The following is a 23,393-nucleotide window of genomic DNA, read 5'->3' on the forward strand; positions in this document are numbered from 1 at the left end:
GGGGGGGGGGGGCACGCGTCTAGTGCGTGTTTGTGTATATCAGAGAGAGAACCCGACTTGATATATCGTCGCCCCCTTATCTGGGGGACCGTTCTAGTCGCCACCACCACCACCACCACCACCACGAGGCTCAGCCAGACACCTCGCTTCAAAGCAGGTCGTTTCCTCACAACACCTCTTCAGACAAACAATTAGCCTCCTCACAGTCTGCCTCTTATCAGCCTGTGGCGGACGGCACCTCTCTCTCCGCTCGCAGATTCCTGTCTGAGGGGACAGTAATCTATGATGGTCACACTCACAAAGTGGCTAAACACACCACATACACACACACATACCTCAACAACTCTCTCTCTCTCTGTCTGTTCCTTCAACAGAGGAGTGTGTGTGTGTGTGTGTGTGTGTGTGTGTGTGTGTGTGTGTGTGTGTGTGTGTGTGTGTGTGTGCTCGCTCGCTCTCATTCCTGCGTCTCTGGGCCATTACAGAGGGTGTTGGCTCAGCGTCTGTCACAAACACTTCACAGCCCACTCAAGAGCCACCGACCGAGGCACTTTCAACGCTTACTTAAAGCCCTGTGAAGAAACATGGCCCAGAATCATCCTGTAAACTTCCAAAAGTCAAAAGGAAAACAAAGCGAGGGGTGGAGGAGAGGTGCTCAGATAAGAGGCACAGTGCCTGATGAGGGGGAACCGACGGTGTCGGGTCCAACTGGAGCTGAAATGGACTGGAACAACGGAGAGAGTCCCACAAGGTGTTCTCCACCGTCGAGCACAGCTCCCTGCTTTCCCTTAACGATTGCAGTATAAAAACCACAGACTGGGGTTGAGACTCGATTGTTCACTGCCACTTCGCAGCGAGCGTGGAGACAGCTTCTGTGTGTGTTCAATTGTGCGCGTGTGTGAGCCGCCGTGCACATCAGGGAAGGGGGGGGGGGGGGGGGGGAGTGTGTCTGTTCCACCGCGCGCGGCCGGTTGGATGTTTATAAAAGCGACTGATTAAGGACGCTGGTGTGTTTAGATCTCACAGGATGTATGTGAAGTGTGCATGTTTTGGTGACAGGCCCTACATGAAAGGCGATACTCTGCCAGCGGAGGGCCTCCACACTACAGTGCTGTGGGTTATTCGTTAAGTCACCCAAACTGACAAAATCCTCTAATGATTTTCCAGGGCCGACTTGAAGAAAAAAAAACTAAGCAACGCCAAAATTATATATCTGTCCCATAGCTTCCTGGAAAACGGCTTTGAGGGTAAAGGAATTGGCCCGGTCACAAGAACATCTTTCAAGAACACGCATTTCAGCACAGGAGGTTGCAATAATAAATAGAACATTTGAAGGAAATGGTTATTTTATAAAGTGATTAATTTCTCTTCTTCTTGGAGGGATTCGTTTTATATTTCATTTGTTCCGTCTGTTAAACACATGACCCATGACTGACAGAGTTCACACCAAACTAAATGCTATCCCTCTCTCGCATTAGAAGGCCTCCATCTTGTGGCCACGTCTGACTGCTCAGTGACAGGGGAAGTACAGCAGAGGGACTGCGGCAGTGGCCCGACTGTCATTTTATCAGGGATCTACGCACTATTGTGGAACGAATGTTTGCTTTTTTAACCCGTTTAGGCCCGACGTCGAAATAAAATAAAGAAATCTTCTAAATCCTGACAGTTTTCTGAAATACCTACAGTGTGTTTCTATATCAGTGATGCTCAATGTTTCATGTCAAGGACCCCAAACATTAGATGTAATTGGTGTCGGTACACCCATATGAAAATATGTTATACCAGGAACCTCTCAGAAGCAAAGATTTGAGTTAAAAAACGTTCACTCTGAAAGAATATATACATATATTCAAAGATTTGCGCCACATTTTTTACCGTTTTTATTATTACTTTATTATACTTTAGCTATTTTTCAATAGCTAAAGTATAACATAATGCTTAAAACACCAAAAGGGGTTCCCACCCAGAATGGGTTAACATACAGTTAAGCCACTCGTGTGTGCATGTGCGAGCGCGCACGCACGCGCCATTTATATTGTTAATCTCTGTAGGTAATATTACCAGCTGTATGTCTCACTCTCAACAAGACTTAATGAAATAAAATATATTTGTAGTAACTAGACCGTGGTTACATTGTGTGAATGGCTATGGACAGAAAACAATGCAGCACTTTCCAACAAAGCATAGACTCTCTTGTGTCTTGTCTTACCATTTCCTGATTTGGTTCATACATATATTTTGTCTTTAATTGTATGTTTAACAGAGGTTGTACTGCAATTTATTTTCACCTCGCCAAGGCCTATGAAAAGGAAAACTTGCAAGTTGCAGTGCCATCTGAACCTCCTTATTATATTACCAGCCGAATACATGGTCATGCATGTACATATCCTGGTCAACAGTGACACCCAATGGACACTAATATTTATTGTAAGATTAGAAAATAAAAAAGTGGTGAAGAGATACAAGATGAGGGGGATGTGAGGTGTAGTCTGCTCTAAACAGTGTTGTTTTCATCGACTAAAACTATGACGAAAGATGTTCGTCGACTACCTTTTTTCACTGACGAAAACTAAATGGAAACTAAGCTATGATGACTAAAACTAAGACTAAATATACTGACAATTTCGTCAACAAATAAAAACTAGACTAAAATGTGAGGAAGGGACTATAGTGGACAAGAGATCCAGTATAAGTCATTATACACTTGGTTGCATGCTGAAAATAGCCGATCTACAAGCTCACAATGTGTCGCAGTGAGCTTGTATATCTGCTATTTTCAGCAAGAGTAAAAACACTCATTACGACGGCATCAAGGCCTGCCAAAACACATTTTAGCCGACTTAATCAACTGTAGATTTAGTCGACTACTGTACAATCTTATGATAGTCGACTAAAACTAGACATTCCAGGTGACTAATGTGACAATGTGACTAAGACTAAATGAAAACTATTCAAGAGACTATATGACTAAAACGAAAATAGAAATTTGCTGCCAAAAACAACACTGGCTCTAAACAGGTGATTTCTCCGACTGTGGCAGAAAATAGGGAGTCTACAAATTGCGAGGAGGAGTTTTTGCAAGGATCTTTAAAAGTGTAAATACACTATTACAGTGTGTATGTGTATAGCTCAGGCGGTAGAGAACCACCCCTTGGACCACAAGGTTCTGGTTTCGAACCTGGGGACCGCCAACTCGGGATAAAGTAGCACAGCTTGATGATAACCAAGTTGTACTGGTAGTATACTAGAGCAGATGGTAAATGTTGCAATCCATCTCCCAGGGGATCTATAGTGCAATTAAAAGGGGATAGAAAGCACCCAAGTTGTTCTACGGCTGATACACTACAATAAACCACTCCGGGTCGACTTTAATCCTACTGCTGATACAGTGTAGTGACGATCTACTCAACTATGGGTCAGGAGGACACCAAATCTAAAAATAAATTATAACAAAAAAAGCATATCCTGTGAATGCATTTGATTTACTTATTTAGCTTTTATTATTAAGGTTAAAGCTGAGTATTTTCAGCGACGGGGTACAGATCCCTTTGGGACCCTGCTCAACACAGTATGTAGGGTGTAGATGTAGACGGTTGTGGACACAACATGTAGGTGGCATTTGGCTCACTCACCACTCAACGCTGTCACGCTACAGCAGAGTTGTTTTTGGCAGCAAATTTTGATTTTAGTTTTAGCCACATTTTAAGTCACCTGGAATATTTTAGTGTTAGTCTAGTTTTAGTCGACTAAATATCGTAAGATTCTAGTCTAAAATGTATTTTGGTGGGCCTTGATTCCATCGTAATGACTGTTTTACTTGCTGAAAATAGCCGATCTACAAGCTCACAACATTTATTTAGTCTCAGTTTTAGTCTCAGTTTTAGTCATCATAGTTTTCGTCAGTGAAAAAAGGTAGTCGACGGAACATTTTTCGTCTTAGTTTTAGTAGACGAAATCAACACTGCGTCATCACTCACCGATATGCTCCAGATCTGCATCCCGTCCGTGTAGCCAATCAGCAGGCAGAGTGGGGGGTCTGCGGTGCCTCCGTGCATCTCCATGAACTCTGGGTTTCGAGCCGTGTCTGTAGTTTACAGGGAGTAGAGGTGTTAAACCATTTAGAGCTGTGTCTGTAGTTTACAGGGAGTAGAGGTGTTAGACCCATTTAGAGCTGTGTCTGTAGTTTACAGGGAGTAGAGGTGTTAAACCATTTAGAGCCGTGTCTGTAGTTTACAGGGAGTAGAGGTGTCCGACCCATTTAGAGCTGTGTCTGTAGTTTACAGGGAGTAGAGGTGTTAGACCCATTTAGAGCTGTGTCTGTAGTTTACAGGGAGTAGAGGTGTCCGACCCATTTAGAGCTGTGTCTGTAGTTTACAGGGAGTAGAGGTGTCCGACCCATTTAGAGCCGTGTCTGTAGTTTACAGGGAGTAGAGGTGTTAAACCATTTAGAGCCGTGTCTGTAGTTTACAGGGAGTAGAGGTGTCCGACCCATTTAGAGCTGTGTCTGTAGTTTACAGGGAGTAGAGGTGTTAGACCCATTTAGAGCCGTGTCTGTAGTTTACAGGGAGTAGAGGTGTTAAACCATTTAGAGCCGTGTCTGTAGTTTACAGGGAGTAGAGGTGTCCGACCCATTTAGAGCTGTGTCTGTAGTTTACAGGGACTAGAGGTGTTAGACCCATTTAGAGCCGTGTCTGTAGTTTACAGGGACTAGAGGTGTTAGACCCATTTAGAGCCGTGTCTGTAGTTTACAGGGAGTAGAGGTGTTAGACCCATTTAGAGCCGTGTCTGTAGTTTACAGGGAGTAGAGGTGTTAGACCCATTTAGAGCCGTGTCTGTAGTTTACAGGGACTAGAGGTGTTAGACCCATTTAGAGCCGTGTCTGTAGTTTACAGGGACTAGAGGTGTTAGACCCATTTAGAGCCGTGTCTGTAGTTTACAGGGAGTAGAGGTGTTAAATAGCAGATCTACAAGCTCAGGTCTGCTATTTTAGAAAAATCGCTTTTTCAGAAAACTGTCAGGATGTAGAAGACATTTTTAGAATCTGATCTCAGGTCAAAATGGGTTAAACCACAAATTAGAATTAAGGTTAGAAAACAGCAATAACAACAACATATAGTAGTCATGTGTGATGAATTCATTTCACAAATATATTCAGAGAGAACATCAGTGGCAGATGTAGCCTTTAGTGTCTGTCTGTCTGTCTGTCTCGCTCTGCCTGTTGGGGTTACAAACATGTTGTGCAAGATGATCCTTCCATTCCTCAACTTTACACATATCACCATCTATCAGCGCCCCCTGGCTTACAGGAGGAGGAGTGGAGCCTTCAGATAACCTCACTGCTAAAAAGGTATTCCCATACTTAATTTCTCAAGTCCTTTCCTAACACTATACTGTACATGTGATTGCATTTGCTTGTGCGCAAGGTGGACGTTAGGAAGTGAAGCTTTGAAATGTGAACTGATATGTCGTAATTGTCTGACACACACACAAGAACCAGAGACGTAAACAAAGTTATTGCAGCCTTGTAAAGTCAACAGTTTGTCGGGCTGAAGTAGAGATTTGGCATGTGTGCGCACACAGACAGACACACACACACTCAGACACACACACACACACACACACACACACACACACACACACACACACACACACACACACACTCACTCAGACTCAGACACACACACACACACACAGACAAACACGTGTGCGCGCACACACAAACACACGCACAGTATCTGAAATGGGGCAAGACTTTGAGAAATGAACCATCAAATGGTTAACAAACAGCAGCCAATCACCCTTCATATCATATTTAAAGAGACTTGTTGTGTCATAATACCGTTCCTTTCCAGGGACATCTTGGGCAGGCGCCAATTTTTAAACATATGTAATTTCACTCCAGGAACAAATGAAGTGTATCCATGAAGTCAAAGATAGTGTAATGTAATTTCACTTGGCTCTAAAACAAATTACGTCGGTTTCCATCCACAGGAATGTTTCCTAAACCAAGCAAGAAAACAAATGAGTACTAAGTTCACCATCTGTGCTGGAAAACGGTCAGGGTTTCATCATTTCTCCGGGATCTAATTCAAGGGTGCAGACGTGGTAAAGATTTAAGAAAGGGACAGGCATAGATAATATCAAAGTGTCGCACACTTCAGACAGAAGACATATTATGTCTTCTGTCTGAAGTGTGCGACACTTTGAGTGTGTACCAATAAGAGTAAGGAGCTCGTCTCTAGCCCGAGTTTTCACAACCTAGAGTTGAACTCAAATTCTAACAACCAACATTTCGCTTGCTCTTCAGTCTGTAAGTAGGCACAGCATGCTTCAACTATTAAAACCCAAAGTGTGAACCCTTGATTTGTGCAGCCAGAGGTGAGGCTGGACCATTTTTACACTCTAGCCCCTTGTTTGTGGAAAACTGGCAATAAATGAAAACTCCCTTCAGCACCCATGACTGCTAGAACCTACAAACGAATCCCATGACCCTCTTCCCCTTCATTTGGAGAATAGACTGGATACTGAATACAGACTGAGTTGGTGAAATAAATAAAACCCAGTATTTTTGTGGTAGGTTGTCATCATTAGGCTCAAGTTTTTAGTCTGTTATGCCAGCCACTGCTGTGCCAAACGTGCGATGCCATCGATTATGCTGCTGATAAACAACATTTACCCCCTGCAAACTAGTCATAAATGAACACTAGTGCAGACTGCAGATATTGCAGTGCACAGTCACACTTCAACTTCAAATCATTTTCCGCCTGATGACTTACCGTTAAGGTCAGCTTTCTCAAATCGAACCCAAATGATTTTCTCTTTTTCATCCGTCGGAGGTGCCCCAGTGTATGCCTGAGATGAGAACCACAGAAGGAAATAAGAGTAGGTGAAAAGAATTGTGCATCATTCTAGCAGTCTGACAACATCGGGACTCAGGAGGCCATCAGGAGGCCATTATTATAGGATAAACGGTAAACATTTACAGGCATTGGTTTATTTAGTGGCTGAATTGAATTCCTCATCCCAGTTGTGTTCAAACTTTTTTGCAAATCTACAACCTTTGATGTGATCCATTGTGAGCTTGCTATTGGCTAAATTTGCTATGAGTACAGGTGTCTTTCCCATTGCTTTGCCTATGACAAAACAGTTCTCATTCACAATAGCAATGCTGGGGCCTATGAGTGAAATGCCCAAAATAGGTTGAAGCTTAAGTTCTCTATAGGAGAGTGGTAAAAGGTACAGCTATAGGGCGGCAGTGGCTCAGGGGTAGAGTGGCCGGTAGAACAGCCGGATGAGAATTCGATTCCGGGCACCCCCAGTGTTATCGTCGAAGTGTCCTTGAGCAAGACGCTGAACTGCTAATTGCTGTGAATGGGTGAATGTAATGCACAATCTATGTGAAGTGCCTTGGATAAAGGCACTATATAAATGCACCATTTACCATTATAGACAATTGACAAAATTATTCATAATGTTTTTTTATAGGTTTGTACACATGGACTTGTGTCATGGCACACCGTTTGGAAACCACTGCCCTAGCCTTATCACAATAATCTTTATTGTCTGATACCGATAGTCATCACTAATATTTAGCAAAAGACTCGATTGACAAATAAGTTACCTGGGGGACAACATCTTGCAAGAAGGTAACCACACTTTCCATGTAGGTCTGTTCCCTGAAATAGCAACAAAAGAAAATATTTGTCAATGCCATAGCAGATCATCGGGTAAGACGTGCATTCATCATAATCTACTGTAGTTCAGCTAGCACCCAAAAGAAGAATTGTTCATTGTTCTAATTAATCAATGAATTAACAACAGATGAGTCGTGAAAGTATCCCGACTCGCGCGCTGATTTAGCGCTGCCAAGGGAAGACAAGACATGTGAGCTGCATAAATCAATGACATCTGTGAGCTAATGTGACAAATCTCCAATACCTCATGGAGCTTCGGAAAACCCCGTCACCACCACATCATTAAGTCTGTCAGACCAACATCATCACCGGTGTAATTTACACTGTTGTTCCTCGTTTCAACTCTCATGAGTTGATGAGTCACTGAATGGTCAGTGATTCATTAGCCAATAACAGATCACTCACACGAGGCATTGACATGTGGCTTTACATTGTTTTCACAATGCTATGTAACTTCTATAAGATGTTTAGGGCTTATACACAGAAATAAAAGAGACTGAGTTCATGTACTCACTAACTTCCTCCATCTATTTATTTTTAGTACAAATTTATTTTCCGTATTTCGTGGTTTGTATGTTCTTGTTTTGAGTGTTGTTCTTACGTGGCGGCGTGTGCTCGCACCACAACCCCTCCAGCACAGCGGCTTGGCCTGCGTGGAGAGTCGGACGACATTTTGCCCTCCTGGTTCTTAACCTGTATCGGTAGAAAGAGACAAGAAGGCACAGGTGCAAACAGTTAATCGAATGAATCGATATAATCAAATAACAAAATAATCAATTTGAATAAAATAATCAATTTTCAAAAATACTAGGGCTTAAGTGGTAAATGAGAATAATAGTAGTCGATGTTTGTATCACTTCGTTGACATAAGAGAAAGAAGTACTTTCATTATTCGATTAATGAACCCATTTTGGGCGGGAACCCCTTTTGGTGTTTTAAACATTATGTTATAATTTATCTATTGAAAAATAGCGTGGTGCAAAACTTTGAATATATATTCTTTCAAAGTGAATGTTTTTAACCGAGGTCTAAATGGGTTAAGAAGACAATTGATAGTTGAACCCCTAGTTCAGTGGTATTCAATTGGCGGCCCGCGGGCCACATGCACAATCATTCTACAGTTGTGGCCCCCGGCCTAATCTAATTGAATACCCCTGCCCTAGTTGGTACCTGGGTTGGTATTAATCAATGTTCTGTTCTGTCATTGTTGGATGATTAGATCAAACCAATTCACATTCATCTTAAGCCTAGCATAGACTTGTGTGTGATGTGACTCATGATTTCCCCAAATCCGACTGTTATCAAGGCAGAGGCAAGGAAGCAACCCACTGTTGCATCAGTTGCAGAATTTGGTTGAATGAGTCTGAATCCTACGTCAGCTGACGGCACAGTAGCCTCGGAAACCCAGACGTTTTTATTTCCAGGGAGATACAGTGACCAAGCACAGTGACCAAGCTCCTTTGACAACACGCATGGAATGAGAATGTAGGGCGAACTAATGTGTGAACAGAACATCATTCACACTAAACCACTGGAAAAGATATCAAAGCAAAGCAAAGCAAAGTTACTATATTTACCCAGGGTAACTGGACTAAGCTCAAGAACTTGTTTACAGCCAGGCCCTGCTCATAGAACATTTCATGGTAGGGGTCCAATGCCTTGCTCAAGGGCACTTCAGCGGTGGTAGTTTTAACATGCCGGTCCGGGGATACGAACTAGCGACCTTCCGATATCAAGACCGCTCCGCAAACCGTTTGGCCACCGCTGCCGCTGTGCATTTTAACGACAGTGCTTTTTATTGGAGGACGACGACAAGACCTTCAATGCCGCCGTGTTAATACGCTATAGTTGCATCACTTTAAAAAATTGACAAATATGAAGCTTTGGCGGTTTTTGGGGGGCAAGAACTATAACAAAAAGAAGAGGCAAGCAGCTAAATCCTAGTTATTGTATCGCTGCAGATCAAAGCCTGGGACCTTAACCATTGAAATGTCAGCAAATCTGACTTTTTATCACCACTTTTGTTTCCCCCAGCATTTGTTCAGACGTACGGTGCGACATGAACGGTCTATGAATTATCAATAATATATTAATTTGATTTATGAATCCCAAAAGTTGCTTAATATCTCAATAAATGCTCAGAATTATGATGTGAGGTGGCTGTGAGTCGGCTCTGTGCACATCTTCATTCTTTTTTTTTTTTTTTAAGATATTTTTTTGCGGCTTACGCCTTTTATTGATTTTTTTGAAGGGACAGACAGTAGGCTGACAGGAAACGGGAGAGAGATGGGGGGATGACATGCAGTAAAGGCCGTGTCGGGTCCGGGAGTCGAACCCGCGGCACACTGCGACTGGATTACCAGTCCGGTGCCCAGACCGTTACGCTACGGCCTGGGCCTCACATCTTCATTCTTCACTTGACTGTACACACATGCAGTTTTCAACTAAGACAACTAAGTCCGGAAAATATACAAATTATAATAATGCCAAATATTCTCCTCAACTACACAACCAAAATAGTTTAACAAGACAGGATTGCATGATTTATAATGCAGTGATGCAAATAGCCTGCATCCTCCATCCTTAGTCTCACTAAATTGAAAAAGGAGGCAATCATGTCACCCTCCTGGGATGCAATACTGTACTCAGTATCAGTACTGTACTCTAAAGTCGTTGACGTAGGACTCATAAAATGTCCCTGGGACCCAACTAAAACCCAATACATTGAATTTGAAAACCTATTTAACATCACTGATAATGTAAAATAATATAGGCACAGCCACATTCATGCTTAATGCTTATGTTTACAAATTCTGGGCCAGTAGTGGCCTGTAGTGAAGAAACAATGTACGGTATCAAAAACAGAATTCTGGTCCGAACAAAAGCAGTTGGCAATTAGAATGTGAAAGTGATGGTAGATGCATTTCAACAGACAAGACTGCGGTGGACTGCTGTCAACAGTCACTACAGGCCATCATCTTCAACCAACACATTTTACACACAAAAAAACAATACAGATTAATTGTCACAAGTTAACTACACAGTCTACAAGCTATATAGAGCTAGCTATTCATGACAATAACATTAGCAGCAAACATCTGCACTTTTGAAGTATGCCACAGCAGATATGTTGACATGTCGTAGAGAGGGTTAAACACTAAGCTCATAACAATTATGTGTATGTTATTATTTGTATAGGTTTGTATATATGTATTGGTCTTACTGTGTGCCTGTACCAGAATGGGCAATTCCTGTACACTTTACTTTACAACTTCATGGCACACAGAAACATCTCAAAGCCATTGTATTTAGCCTTCTTTCATCTTCAGTGAGTCGTAACAAGACAAGAAAAATGTCTCTACTAAACATTTAGAAACACTCTGTCAGACCAGAAGTTCCAATTCATTTATTTTGAACTAGCTTGGATAGCCCTGTGCTTTCTTAGTAAACCATGATAAAAAAATTGAACGAATTGAAAAACACAATGAACAATGCGAGCTCGTGCAATCCCTATCACATCACATGCACAGTGAAAACATAATAATTTGTGAACGTGAAGGGAGTCAAACGTCAGCAAAAAACAACACACCTAACACTGGGCTAGGTGGCTAAAGTTAAATTGATATTGCATTAGCTCACAAGCTAGCCACTGCTATAGTGCTAGCTGACCAAAACAACGGTGTTTTTGCTTGAATGGTGAATAAGAGCACGGGGTTTTAGAGGTTGGACACAAACGCCAAGCTGTCGTTTTTGTTTGTAAAGACGTGGTTCTATCTTACTGTTGTGTCCAGTAGGTCGATATGGAGCTCTCCAGAATAACGTCAAAACAAACTCAACTGAAGCAAAGCAGGAGTTTACGGAAGTGTGACGTCAGACCGGCCAGCCAATCAGGACCCGTCGTGTGTTTTCATCCGACCAATGCGCGTGCGGGAGAGGCGGGTCATGTAAAGATCACAACGAGACTTACGGCTCCCGTCAGAAATAACCTCACGTCAGGACGATGTTAATGTCAGCGCATCTTGTTGATTTTCACCGCGGTCTTTTTTGCAACGGGAGAAACGGCTGTCGTCACCCGAGGCGGGCGCTACATTTAGAAAACACCTGTTTGTTTACATCTGGGTCTCGCGAGATCGAGCTACACATGCGTGCCTTCGTCATACGTGGAGGTAAACTCAACATGGCTTTTGATGGGATGTTGTCTCCATCTAGCGGAGGAAAACCAGTTAAAATCCTATCAATTGGCCACATAAATCATGTGTCAAATTATATACAGGTTTTTACTATGCTGTTATTTTTATTGTGTATTGGATGTTTAATGAGAGGCAACACGGTACCATAAACTGTAAAAAATGAAAAGGTCCACACCTTATTTTATCTCAAATAGTAAGTGTTTGTTTGTTTTACTAGAACCTTCTTCAAATAATAAGCAACACTACAGGGATTACAGTACATTAAGCCAGTGGTTCTCAACCAGTGGTCTGGGGACCACCAGTGGTCCATGAGAGGGGTCCAGATGGTCCCCATGTAAATGATGGAGAGTTGTTATGGTAACCAAATGGACCAAATAGATCTTTAACTCTTGATAGTGTAAAACAGTTTCAAGTTTCAAGACGAAAGCAAAAAGAAAACATAAAAAATTTATATTGAGATTCATCCATCCATCTTCAACCGCTTATCCGTAGTCGGGTCGCGGGGGCAACAGCTCTACCAGAGAGCTAGTCCAGACTTCCCTCTCCAGATGATGTAATGGTGATGTAAAACAAACGGTGCCAACACAAACATTAAACGCCATTAACAATAAAGAGACAATATGATGTAAATGACACATTATGACGTACATTTTCCCTTCATTGTCAATGCATTTACAAAACAAACATTGAACTAAAGACAAACATTAAACCTGTATATATAATAGTAGGAGGGTGCCCCTCAGAAATGCAGTTCACTTGCATCTTTTAAAACAGGCCTGAAAATCCACATTTCAGCATGCCAGCATTTTTTTTTTTTTTTTTTTTTTTTTTATGCTTTTAGTGTGCACAACCTTATTCTTTCGGTCATGACCCAAACTTCATGACTATATGTGAGAGTAGGAACCAAGATCGTTCGGTAGACGGAGAGCTTTGCCTTCTGACTCAGCTCTTTTTTTTTACTTAGCGGTACAGCGACTGCAATACCGCCCCTGCTGCTCCGATTCTCCGGCTGATCTCCTTCTCCGTCCTCCCCTCACTCGTGAACAAGACCCTGAGATACTTAAACTCCTTCACCTGGTGGCAATGTCTCATTCCCTATACCTGGACTGCACAATCTATCGGTTTCCTCGATAAGTCAATTCAATCTTATCCGACGACAACCAAATATTGTTCGTTTTGGGTCTCAAAAATCTCACCAAATTGTGGTCCGTGGCTCAAAATAATGGACCTTGATATGAAAAAAGTTGAATACCACTGCATTAAGTGATGTCCTGTATATAATGTGACATGATTGATGTCATTAAAGAACATGACAATGCACAAAGTTTACCCTTCATGCTCAACCATGCACCTCCATTAATGAAGCACATGCACACACAGAGCAATCTCTTGTGTATTAATCTGAGTTCCCAGAAGTTTTATTTTTCGCCACTAGGCGGGCGAGAAAGACTTCTGGGAAAAAAGGACCGTATCCATGTGAGGGAAGTACGTTGCGCTCAGAATCTGAGCGGACACTCCCCTTTCCGGTCTGAATTTTTTTTCCACTGTGCATACCATGAAAATAGTCCGAAGGGAATCCAATTCCAAATTGAATTGTAGTAGGCGACCACCGCTCAAGGAGCAATTGTTTCCCTTCCGTCTTATTTAGATGTAGCGCCATGTGGAACCCGCCCCTGTCTTTTGATTCGCATTTCATTTGAAACGCAACGCACTGGGCCACGCCCCTGCTGCACAGGATCTGAGGCCAATTTTCCTAGACTACTTGTGTATGTGTGTGTGTGTGTGCGTGCGTGAGCCTCATGCTGCTTAAATAACCTGATTATGTTCTTGCTAGCTAGGCAGTCATACGGTGCAATAACACAACCCTACGGTAGTCTAGAGATTTCGGTGAATTCCTAGCTTCAGGCTTATTTTCAATATCCAGGTGCTGATCTGTTTCTGGGCAGGCGACCAAGCACTCACCTGTGGTGAACTCTGCATTGTACCATCTTGTCTTGGCAGGATAGATGTGCAGATGCAGCAAGCCTCCTTTAAGCCTCCGATCAGTTATTTTGTGCCAAGGACAAAAGGTAGCTCGCGCATCCATCGTTTCAGAAAGCTGCATCCCACCTGCTTTTGATAATGAATGCAACAGGATTAGCTGGAAATGCTACCGAGATGCCATTATTATGGTGATCCCCGTACTCGGTGATGTAATTGCACCTTGAAAATGGGCCCGTAATCCAGGGATTAGACACATTAACATGCTTGGAGTGGAGTAAACCTCATTTCCATAGCACTGACAGTGAGAATGTTCAGAATGTGGCGTCATGCCTCCATCTTTTGGGGTTTTTTTCCCTTTCATACTTAAAATGAGAACAGTCTAAAAGTGAGCAATCTGAAAACATACTATAGCCTATTATAACATTATGTTTGTGAGGATCTTCCACAAAATGTGACCCATTTCTATAAATGTCAAATTAAAATGTTATTAGTCTACTTGAGTCTGATTTAACCACTTTCAAGCTGCCGTCCCTGTTTTGGTCAAGTCATTAGAGGCAAACATTTCCAAAACAGCGGATCTACTACAGTGCAAGCTCACAAAGCAAATGTGTGGTACTATTCTTTGCCACCTGACATACGGTAAACGGTATGTAACTCAACAGGTTATAACTTATCTTGTGACCACCGCGCTCTGACTTATAAGGTACGATTCAAATCATATAATGGAAATAAAGGTGATGGGTTTCACACACATGCGACCCATCATGTTTATTTCCACTCAACAGGTTATGAAAGTATTCTCTTTGAATTATTTTAGAAGAAGAGGAGCTAATGCAGTTGTTCTCAAACTTTTCTGTATCAGGGCCAACTTAATTTTTTTTAAAGCATTTGTGGTTGAGAACCACTGCTCTATTGACATTTTGAATATCTCTCTCTCTCTCTCGTGACTCAGCCATGCACCACAATGCACTCTTCACACACTACTGACTTCACAGGTTGTCACATCTCATCTAACTTGTTTTCTATTATTTTGTTTTTCTAATAAGTTACAATGAAACCTTTTGGACAGTTGTGGACATGTATGTCACTGCACTTGAGCCAGTTTGTGACAGGTGTAATGACTTCAGTGACCAAAGCTTGACAACCCTGGCTTGTCTCATGTGTATTCAGCACAATTCCAGCCCTCCCTCAACACACACACACACACGCGCACACAAACACACACACAAACAAAAAAACACATGTATGCACACGTGCACTTTCACATATACACACTTACAGACAACATATGCATGCGTGAGCGCGCGCACACACACACACACACACACACACACACACACACACACCACAGAGACAACAGAGACACAGTGGGAACCATTCAACATGAGCTGCAGTGTTGTAATTACTTTTCATTTGATGTGAGAAATTATTCAAAGTCAATGAGACGTAAAGTGTTCTTCAGTCAGTCACAGGAACTGGTCATGTTTACTTCCCCGCCAGCCCATCATTTGCTCTGTCTGTCTCCCACCCACAATTATTCTCTCTGTCTTACTGTCATACCCATTCCACCACACTGTATCACATGCCTCATTTAGCTTGACGGCACTGTGTGTGTGTGTGTGTGTGTGTGTGTGTGTGTGTGTGTGTGTGTGTGTGTGTGTGTGTGTGTGTGTGTGTGTGTGTGTGTGTGTGTGCGTGCGTGCGTGCCCCATGCAGTGCACTACAGTGGGATTTTTGCAAGTATTCACTCTGTCAGACGGTCTAATCATGGAATGTGTTTGTATGTAGGCCTACTGCAGATACAGTACTGTGTATAGTTCCACTCAGTCATCAACACGCTGTCTGACCATGCTTTGAGTGAAGTTAAAATACATATAGGCTTAAACCCTATGTTATGTTGACTGTTGTCCCCCAGGGGTCTATACTTGGTCCCCTCCTTTTCCCCCCATAGACCAATTCTCTGTCTATATGTTATGACCTGCCCAGAATAGGGATGATAGGGTTACCGTTGACACGACAGGAACTATAATACACGGAAAACCAGTGCCGAATCAAACCCTCTGAGGGCAAATTCAAAAGGCCCCATGCACGTGCAATTTGTGCGCGTGCATGTGAATCGTGTGCATGTGATTCCGCCAGCACTATTGCTGCTGCTCCCATAAGCCAAATTCCAATACCCCAAATGTCGGCCTTGCACTTGCTCACTCAGCACTCGGTCACTCCAGCATGGCAAATTTATGGTGAAAGCATTGGTGACCTGCCGAAATATGTGACCATCTTGTGGACTTAGATACAACTTACATGGAATTAAGTCTTTAAATATGTGGCCTAAATACCGTTATGTTGAACTCTGCTAATGAACAAACTGCAATGATTTACATTCGGACACTGACATTCTGTGACGTCAACACGATTGAGACATTTCAGCAGGTCACAAATTTCACCGTAACACAACCGTGCTGGAGTGACCGAGTGTGAGTGAGTGGCCGAGATTTGGGGTATTGGAATTTGGCTATAGAGTTATAAGGCTGCTCCCTGTCACTGAATCTGCTATATTTTAGTCTCCTCCCACAGAGTGGTTAAGAAACTGTCGGACGACCAAAAACACTAGCTGGGGTTGCAGTGTTGCATTACATTTTTCGACGGAAGCAACAGCTGTACCTACTATTTGAAATAGTCTCGCACAGGGCCCTGCAAGCTGTGGCCACTGGAGCTTAAGCTCCACTAAGTTCCATTGTTAATCAGATGATGCACTGCAGCTGTGAGCAAAGAAGACAATTCCATGATTCTGATTCGGTTTCATTCATTCATGTGAGTCCATGGTCTTCTTCACCAAGCCCATGCAGGCAGCAGACCAGCACAGCAGGAGGCATGGTTCTCATCAAACCAGCTCATAACAAACATTATTTCGGAACAATTGAGACCTTTGTCATATAATCAGTTCAGGAATATAAAAGAAGACAATATCACAGGTTGTTTTATAATCACTTGCTTATATACTTGCTTATATACTGTGCACAAAGTGCACAGTATATAATTTTATTTGAGGATGATCTAAATAGCAGCAGGTATCGTTTCTGTCTCGGAGGGATCGCGAGACACACAGGAAACGGTGGGAAGTCTCGCGATACTCACGGTACGTTCAGAAAGGTGCTTTGTGCTCTTTAGATTCCATACGTCTATAAAATTACACAGGGTACACATCGAAAAGCAACACAGCAGCCAATAATGTGTTACATATGTCTTCTGTTATTTTCCAGAAGCGATTACTTTACAAAAGGTTTGTTCATGAGCTGGTCACCGAGCTCTCATTCTGCTGAACTTCTGGGTGTAGTTTGGCTCCAATGAAAGCTTCCATGGAAGTCTCATGGCGCAGCCCAGTGACGTGAACATGCCCTGCATGGCTTCACGCCATGTCGATGACCTATCACTGCCCCAGATGAGTCTACAGTGTGGCGTGTGTGCATGCATGCGTGCCGTTCGCACATTGTTATTCGCCAAATAAGGAACTGCAGCTTCTCTCTTGTGTCTCTGCTTTACTATCTTCCTGCAGACCTAACAATTCATGGGTTAGATGCATCAACTGTCTAAATTAAAAACATATACTATGCTATAGTATAGACAGTAGTGGATTTCAGCCACACACATCCACACACACACACACTCAAACCTGGGAGCTGATCAGTCTTATACTGTTGGCCACTAAGCAGGGGGAGCAGTTGGGGGTTCAGTGCATTGCTCAAGGGCACTTCAGCGGCGTTGGGTGAGTGATGACAATCACTTCCCCACCCAGATTGTTCCTGCCCGTCCGGGGAATCGAACCGGCAAGCTTTCGGCAACAAGGGCGCTCCTCTAACCCTTAGGCCACCACTATCCCTTAACAAAAAGTATTCAAAAACCTGGATATTTGCCAGGCTAATATAAATAGGGAGAATGTGCTGCCGTGTATGTATGCTCTGCTCTGTCCATTCAAACTAGTACTATACATGTAGTGTCCCATCAAACTACTACTGGACACAGGTATTCACTATACTGTAGTGTCCCTTCAAACTACTAGTACAGCCTTTGCTTCATAATTTATATGAAGGGTTGGGCAATGGGCATGCCTGACAATCAACTTGAAGGCACCCACTGGCCTCGTGGTCCAGGCGCATGCCACATATAGGCTCTGGCCTGACAGCGGTTTGCGTGTTCGAGTCCCGTTCATGACGTCGACCTTTGCTGCATGTCTCTCCCCTTCTCTCTCTCTCTCTCTCCCTCTCTCCTGTCCATCTTCACTTGATACTATCAAGAAAGGCAGAAAGCCTAAAAAATAAAAAATAAAAAGTTTGAAGCAACTTCTGGAGTGTCCCTTCAATCTACTGCTGTAAACCTATTCACTGCTGTATAGTGCCAATTCAACGGAGAGGGTATACGATATTCCATATTGTCGCTGCTGGGTATAGAAACCTTATCTCCATATGTGTTTCTTCTAAATCAATGCCATAATTTAATTTGACAGTTCAAAAGTAGTAATTTCTGCTATTTTCACGTTTTTTTTTAAATGACCGTGAAACCATTCTGCCCAACAGTGATTTGCAGTGTTGATTTCATCGAGGAAAACTGGCGAAAAATGTTCGTCGTCTACCGATTTTCACTAACGAAAAAAAAAAGAAAAAAAAACTAAGCTATGATGACTAAAACAAAGACTCAATATATTGACAATTCCGTCAACAAATAAGACAGAAATGTTAGGGAGGGACTAGTGGAGAACAAATCCAGTAGAACTAAAAGACAAGTAATTCTATGCTTGATTGGGCTCAGGTGTTGCGCTTGTGAGCTTGTAGATCTGCTCTTGTAGATGATCTATATAAATCTATATAAATGCACCATTTACCACAAATTAATTCACACCTGGGAGATGGCCAGTACAACACAACAGTCTGAGGGATCCATATAAACTCATAAATATAACTATAAATGAGGCATTATACAGTTGACCAATGGCCACACTGAACTGCTCCACGGTTGTTGGGTGCCGTGTCATTAGTCAGAAGGTTCATTGTTCCGAAATTACTATCCCTATCTCTAACCCTAACCTAAAACTAACCGCAAGCACAGGAGCAAACCTAAACCTAACCGCAAGCACGGGAGCAGTTATGTTCGGACTAACTTCGGATCTATGGGCAGTTTCCGGTTGTTGGGGCATGCTCCTGTATTATTTTAGACCATTGTTGACACACAAACATGTAGTTGTAGAGTCTGTCCCTTGCCCTACTACAATAGTACTACATGCAAGGCCCACCCTCATTAACGAAACGAGGAAGTCTGTTTCGAGTCTATTGAGTGGTTTACCATATAACCCATTTTGACCTGAGATCAGATTCTAAAAATGTCTTCTACATCCTGACAGTTTTCTGAAAAAGCTATGTTTCTATGTCAGTCGTTCTTCGATTTTTCAAAAATAGCAGAACTACAAGCTCGTAGCGCGCCACTCAGTGGCGCGCTATGAGCTTGTAGATCTGCTATTTTTCAATAGCTAAAGCATAACATGCTGCTAACACCAAAAGGGGTTCCCGCCCAAACATTGAGGTTATCCACACTTTTCCTGGGCTGTGTGTGCTCCAGTTCCTGTTGATTTCATTGGATATCATTGGTCACCTGACCTGTTTCATTGGCTTTCATTGGATCAAATCGACAGGAACTGGAGCACACACAGCCCAGGAAAAGTGTGGATACACAGCACAGAAATAAGTCCCATTTTCAGCCAGGTGCAGTGGCTGTAGTAGTGGCCACCTCTGACCACATGATGGCAGTGTGACTCTAGTGCTAGAACGTCCTATACAGATGCCAGCCTCTTTGTTCTCCTGCCAATTTCTGCAGCCTTTTTTCCCTCCTTGTAACATGAGAGAAGAGAGAAAGACAACAACATAAAAAAAAAAAAGTATCCCCGGGTTAAAATAAATAGCCTTTCACAGTTAATTTAATTGACTATTTTGTACAAATTCGAGGCTGCCTCTCCCGCAAAAGCAAACAAGAATAGCATTGCTTGGGCAATCAGTTGCCACGCCAACACAAAGCCTGCTTCTATCACAACAAGAGCCACCACAACTGAAGTTCACACAGTACCGCACGCATACTGTACGCACGTGCGCACACAAACACACACACACACACACACACACACACACACACACACACACAGTCTATAACCTCAGCATAAAGGAATAACACGCACATTCTCGGTACAAAGGATAAGGAAGGATTAAGAAAGAAGGGAAGGCAAACATAAAGAAACAACATATTTTACATTTGAGGATAATTATGTCACTTTGCAGAGTAACTCAACACTCAGTGGTGTATGGGCCTATAGCATACACGTATAACTAAATGGCTCATAGCATTGCTGTCAGGTGGAAACCTCATATGTCCAAAACTGTTAGTATTCAGGATTTCAAATTCAACATTGGCAGATCTATAAGCTCAAAACGCATTGTTTATTTATGATGTTTCACTGTACATAGTATTGTATTTCTGTCTGTCATGAATTGTTTCAATGAATTGAGTACATATAAGGATGTCACCATGTGGAAACAAGCCATAGTGCTTTCTTGTGATTAATTTAAATCCTCTGAGAAGACATTGAACAGCACTTCCCTGTACTTTTTTCTCCTGCTAATAAAAGTATTCAATCAATCAAAAACCACCTGGAGCCTGCCAATTATTACTTGTGCGAGCAGAGTGCGGCACAAGTACTGTTTTCGGCTGCGTATGTCGGTGACATGCACCCTCGGGCCAATCGGGGCGCTGTGTGCGTACGTCGGTGCGTCGTTCGGCCAATCAGAGCGCGAGTTGGCAGCTTATTACAATTTAGGCATTTAGCAGACGCTCTTAATCCAGAGCGACTTACATGAAGCAAGAACAAAAAAGCATGGGAATACATCACATAAAAACATTTATCATGAAACATGGGTAAGCTAAGAAAGTAACAGTGGAATATCTATATAATGAAACTATACATATAAACTATACATATATACTACTATGCTATACATAAGTACTATGACGTGCTATGACTACATACAATGCAATTATAGTGCTGTCTACATAGCATGCTATAAGTCTGTATCAAATGCTATCTAAGTCTACAGAAATGCTATCTAAGGGGGTGGGGTAAGTGCTATGGGCCAAGCTGGAGTCTGAAAAGGTGGGTTTTCAGACTACGGCGGAAGATTGGGAGTGATGCTGCAGTTCTGACTGCAATGGGAAGTGCATTCCACAGTTTTGGAGCCAGAAGTGAGAAGAGTTTGGGACGTGTGGAGCGTTGTCCCGGTGTTTTTAGTGAGGGTACTTCCAGCTTCCCTGCGTTGGCTGATCTGAGTGCGCGGGAGGGTTTGTAGGGTTCGATCATACTTGCAAGATATGGGGGAGCCATGCCTTTGGTTGCTTTGAATCATGCCAGCATCAGAGTTTTGTATTCTGTGTATTATTGCTGCGTATGTCGGTGGTCCCTGCTTTTGTGTGACACAGTCACTGTACTAGTATGATGAATCATGCATGTATGGAAAAACATCAAAAGTTACACATAATGCAGAACATCATACTGTACTGTAGCCTAGTATGCAGCATGGCGTCACTACAGGACAATGTGTCCATCTGGCAACACAGGCTCATTAGAAAGGATAGTGTATATTATGGATTATACGTATCATGGATCATATAAATCATCCATAATATACAGTAGCATTTAAAAGAGATGATTATTATATGAAGAATAAACCAGAATGGTGTGTATTAATCAGTAATGATCAGTTTAACCACCTTGTGGTTATAGAGTGTCCGTCCTGACACTGAGAGGTTGGGGTTCGATCCCCAGCCGGGTCATACCAAAGACGGTAAAAAATAAAAATGTGACCCAATGCCTCCCTGCTTGGCACTCAGCAGGATGTCTCGCGTTACCAGGCTGTTGCCTCTCTCAATTTCCAAATGCTTCATCATACAGTCTGGAGCAATGAGAGCTCTATCATGATTCAAATATAAAGCGGAAGTGGAGCCTCCCCACTTCCGTCGCGCAAATTTATCCTAATAGAAATAGAAATCATCTAAGCATATATATATAGCTTGTTGCTTAGCAGAAAATGAAATACAAAAATAAAATGTAAAGATATTTTAAAATATATTTTCGTGAACGGAAATGGCAGCTTCCTTACTCAGCTCATAGGGGCTATAGTTCCAGACTCTATCATTCGGAGATTGTGGAATAGTTGTCTGGCTACGCGAGACTATATGGACACAGAATAACTCTTCCTACTTCCGGGCTGCTTCCCTATACTTCCTTCACAGGTGTTGCCGATGATACTAATTAAGGCTCTGTTCCATTTAGTGTGCAGTGGTTCTCAAACTTTTACATTTCAAGAACCCCCATAATACAACTCTGAGAGTGTACAAATGGAACCATTTGTACACTCTCAGTGTTACACACCCGTACAGGGCCATTTGGAACCCACTCAAGAACACTTTGACTGGTGTAGCAGAGTTTCCAGTAGATAGCCTACATGCACAATTAGCAGGACCCTGACTCTGTTTCACCAGAATGGAACAGCTATCCTTCATTAGTTATCATCTGTAACACCTGTGAAGGAAGTAGGGATGTGGCCCAAGTTCTTTCCAAAATGGCGTGTGTGCATATAGCCCATTGGGGGGGTTAGGTCAACTACAAATGAATCCAGAGTGCGGCACGACTGTGGCTCACCGCTCCAAGAGATGGGTCAAACGCAGAGATGTCTCATGTCATAGGCCTATTCTACAGCAATGTAGCCTATGTGACAAATAGTAACACCTACAAGGACCTACAAGAAGTACACATTACAAACACATACATAGGCCTACAGTATTGCTGTATAATTAATGTTACATTTGGCCAGAACCTACTACTATATATTTTTTCCCCTGCTATATTTGGGTGTTTTATCTGGACTGGGGGGCTGTGATAGGACACGACGTGAAGGACATGTTCACATGTGCAGTGCTCAGTGTGTTCAGGACGGTGACTGGAGGTCACCGCCGGGAAGAGGTCTGATCCTCATCTGACTAACTTCTTAATCAGCCTCGTCACCTGCTGTCTGACGTGTATGTGCGAGTGTGTGTGCGTGCGTGTGGTGTGTGACACGCGCATGTCTCTGAGTGTCCGTTGTAGGTGTTGCTGTTCTCGCCTGTCCTGCTGTCTCCAGCTGTGCGTCTACCGCCCCCCATAGGCAGAGGGAGGTTACCCCACGCTGAACTGTTTAATTGTCTGCCTGTCCCATGGCCACCGGCGTGTGTGTGTGTGTGTGTGTGTGTGTGTGTGTGTGTGTGTGTGTGTGCACGATTATTCCCACTGTGCAGAGCAAGACACAGCCTGTGCAAGCATTTATATGCGCGAGCACACACACTGTCACTCGCTCGCACGCACACGCACACGCGCACACACACACACACACACACACACACACACACACACACACAAAGGTCTGGAGGAGAAACCTCTCCTGCCATGCTGTGTGTGTGACCA

The 23,393-nt window shown here is 42.9% G+C and overlaps 1 protein-coding gene across 2 annotated transcripts in view; it reads right to left on the reverse strand.

Moving 5' to 3' along the window:
* Positions 1 to 11,544, reverse strand: part of bcas3 (BCAS3 microtubule associated cell migration factor) — a 361,222-nt gene extending 349,678 nt beyond the window's left edge. For both annotated transcript variants that reach the window (XM_083772661.1, XM_083772660.1), the window contains exons 1-5: positions 11,471 to 11,544; positions 8,293 to 8,384; positions 7,619 to 7,673; positions 6,774 to 6,849; positions 3,975 to 4,081 (exon numbers count right to left, since the gene is read on the reverse strand). In XM_083772661.1, the coding sequence (XP_083628787.1) occupies positions 3,975 to 4,081; positions 6,774 to 6,849; positions 7,619 to 7,673; positions 8,293 to 8,363 (309 nt within the window). In that variant the 5' untranslated portion in view covers positions 8,364 to 8,384; positions 11,471 to 11,544. The remainder of the gene's footprint in view (positions 1 to 3,974; positions 4,082 to 6,773; positions 6,850 to 7,618; positions 7,674 to 8,292; positions 8,385 to 11,470) is intronic.
* Positions 11,545 to 23,393: the final 11,849 nt, after the last annotated feature.

Source organism: Protomyctophum parallelum (genome assembly GCF_964188405.1).
Source record: "Protomyctophum parallelum genome assembly, chromosome: 9".
In the NCBI taxonomy this organism is placed as follows: domain Eukaryota; kingdom Metazoa; phylum Chordata; class Actinopteri; order Myctophiformes; family Myctophidae; genus Protomyctophum; species Protomyctophum parallelum.